The following is a 2449-nucleotide window of genomic DNA, read 5'->3' on the forward strand; positions in this document are numbered from 1 at the left end:
CCAGCTTAGCGATAGTTTGGCATGGAATTTCGAGAGAAGTGTAGAAAAAAGAGAACCCCCACAGCGGCAATCACGGAGTCTTGTAAGTCCACGCGTCATTTAGGTGACCGTTGCTATTTGCCGTAATCTACGGGCCCCGTTAGAAGTACGTAAACACGAAAACTTTCAAGCGACCGGGTTTCCTTTAGTCTGGCTTGTGTCGAGCAATATGCGTCCATAAATAGAGCACCTTACTTTGCTTTGTTCTTCACAACTCATCATTAGCATAACTGCAATTCTTGTGCCCTAAGTCTTTTTCCCCTTTTTTTTGGCTTATAATCAAGGGGAGAAGTTGGCGTATTGTAGTAGACAACATAATGGCTTTTGATATGAGAGTTGTGTTTGCTTTTGTTTTTGCAGTGTTCGGACTGCAGAGCCTTCTGGTTATGGGTACGTTAGTTTGTTTTTCAAAGAATCCTTGTATGAGATCATGATTTCTTTGATTGTTTGTTTATGTTTATAAAGCAAAACATGGATTATATTATATTAGGAGTTGTGATATTGTTATCAGCATTCAATTTATTATTTCTGTTGTAGAAAATAATTCTTGATTTTATACAAAGCGTTAATTCCACTATTCAAACAAAGACTTCTTTTGAATATTTAGATTTATGTATATGTAAAATACATTTAAATCTATCCATTAGTTTTCCAGCCTATCATAAACCTTTCTCTTAGTTATTATATATATATAGATAGATAGATAGGAGTACTTCTCAGAATCACATAACAAAAATAGGAATAAATCCTTTAAATTGTGAGGTAAATCAGTAGGAGAAGGTTTTTCTGTTGTAGGTTGAAGTTTTGATTATCATGTTAAAGAGGCATACATTCAAAATGTGTTAATGGTGATTGTGTGCAGGTGAAGGAGGCATAGAATGCGAGAAGCTTCCAGTAGAGATGTGTGCTTTCTCTGTGTCGTCCTCTGGAGCTCGCTGTGTGCTTGAGAAGAAATACTCTTTCGTCCCTTCCACACAGATGGCATCAGTAGAATACCAATGTCAGGTAAATACATTTTCTTTTAATTTTCCAATTTTTTTTAGGACCAGGGGTGTGCGATTAAATAGTAGAGTTATTATGTTGGATTTTTTCGAGGTATCATTCTTAGACTAAAAATGTTAAATATTCAAAAATTAACTTATTTTTTCTAAACTTATTTGTCTTGAATGACCCTCTAATGAATGAGTGGTATATGTGCAATTATATTTCAGTCATCAGGCGTAATGGCGGAAAAGATGGTGGAATGGATTGAGAGCGAGGAGTGCCTACAAAGCTGTGGTTTGCAGAGAATGAGCGTGGGAATGTCAACTGATGGTCTTACTCAAAATTCTCACTTCGCCTCCAAGTTGTGCTCAGACAAGTGCCAAAACAGTTGCCCTAACATTGTCAATCTCTACTTCAATTTGGCTGCAGGAGAAGGTATATGACCCATTGTCCATTATTAATTCCTTATAAGGAAATATACATGGTTTTTTTGAGAGAGATGGTAACAAGAATAAGGTTTGCAGGAGTATATTTGCCACATCTCTGTCAAGCCCACAAAATGCGAAGCAGGAGAATGATATTCGAGACTCTTGCAGAAGGGCCAGCCCCGAAGATCGTTTCTCTTGGCGCAGCTGCCCCTGCACCCTACTAGAACATATGGCCACCCTTAAACATCACATACTAATGGAAAAATTAAGCTCCAAAAAAAAGTAAACTTTGACTATTTAAGACTTTTAGTCTGAGAATTAAAGCTTAGTAGGTGATGTTTAAGCCGTCCGCTTATCAGCCAGTATTTAATCAATGTTATGTTTTGCATCACTCCTAGATTAAGTATCGATCTAGAATATACTCGTAAAAGATACTTCTTTGTCAGTAGTAATACTGTAGTCAGCCAGTGCTATCTTCATGGATTAAGTAGCCCATGGAGTTAAAGAATTTCTCATGTTGGAAATGTAAAGTTGTTAATGAATCTCGCTAGAAAGCGATTTGTGGGGAATATAATAAAGTTTAGGTAGAGTTATGAATAAAAAAGTACTACATTACGATTTGCAGAAACGTTGTCGGCTTTTAATCTGTTTGTTTCAATCAAAGTTTGGTTCCCATATTAAAATTTATTGTTCATATAAATTTCCCCATGTAAAAGCTGTGTAAAGTCTTTGACCATGATGTTATAGTATCTGATTTCACACTACCGTGACCAACGGCTTGAATGAAGTCGTACGGCACACATTGCATAAAGGACGTCGATTTTGTACATAATGGTACCTTTCACCTCGTTTTTAAAATATGGTAAAAGCCGACTTAAGGTAATGGCCAATAGAATATTTATCTATTTAATTATTTTTAATCAAAATAAAATTACAAATTAGCTGTGATGTAAATCTCTTTAATAAAATAGATAGAGCTGTCTAATATCTAGCATTCT

At 35.8% G+C, this 2449-nt stretch overlaps 1 protein-coding gene across 1 annotated transcript; it reads left to right on the forward strand.

Moving 5' to 3' along the window:
- Positions 1-249: 249 nt before the first annotated feature.
- On the forward strand, positions 250-2079 carry LOC149550053 (uncharacterized). Its single transcript, XM_089793204.1, has 4 exons — positions 250-429; positions 902-1044; positions 1251-1458; positions 1548-2079. Exons 1-4 carry the CDS (start codon positions 357-359, stop codon positions 1673-1675), a joined length of 552 nt encoding a protein of 183 aa, XP_089649330.1. The 5' UTR covers positions 250-356; the 3' UTR covers positions 1676-2079.
- Positions 2080-2449: the final 370 nt, after the last annotated feature.

The sequence above is a fragment of the Cupressus sempervirens genome, chromosome 7 (genome assembly GCF_028749045.1).
Source record: "Cupressus sempervirens isolate cs-2001-9-10 chromosome 7, ASM2874904v1, whole genome shotgun sequence".
NCBI lineage: Eukaryota > Viridiplantae > Streptophyta > Pinopsida > Cupressales > Cupressaceae > Cupressus > Cupressus sempervirens.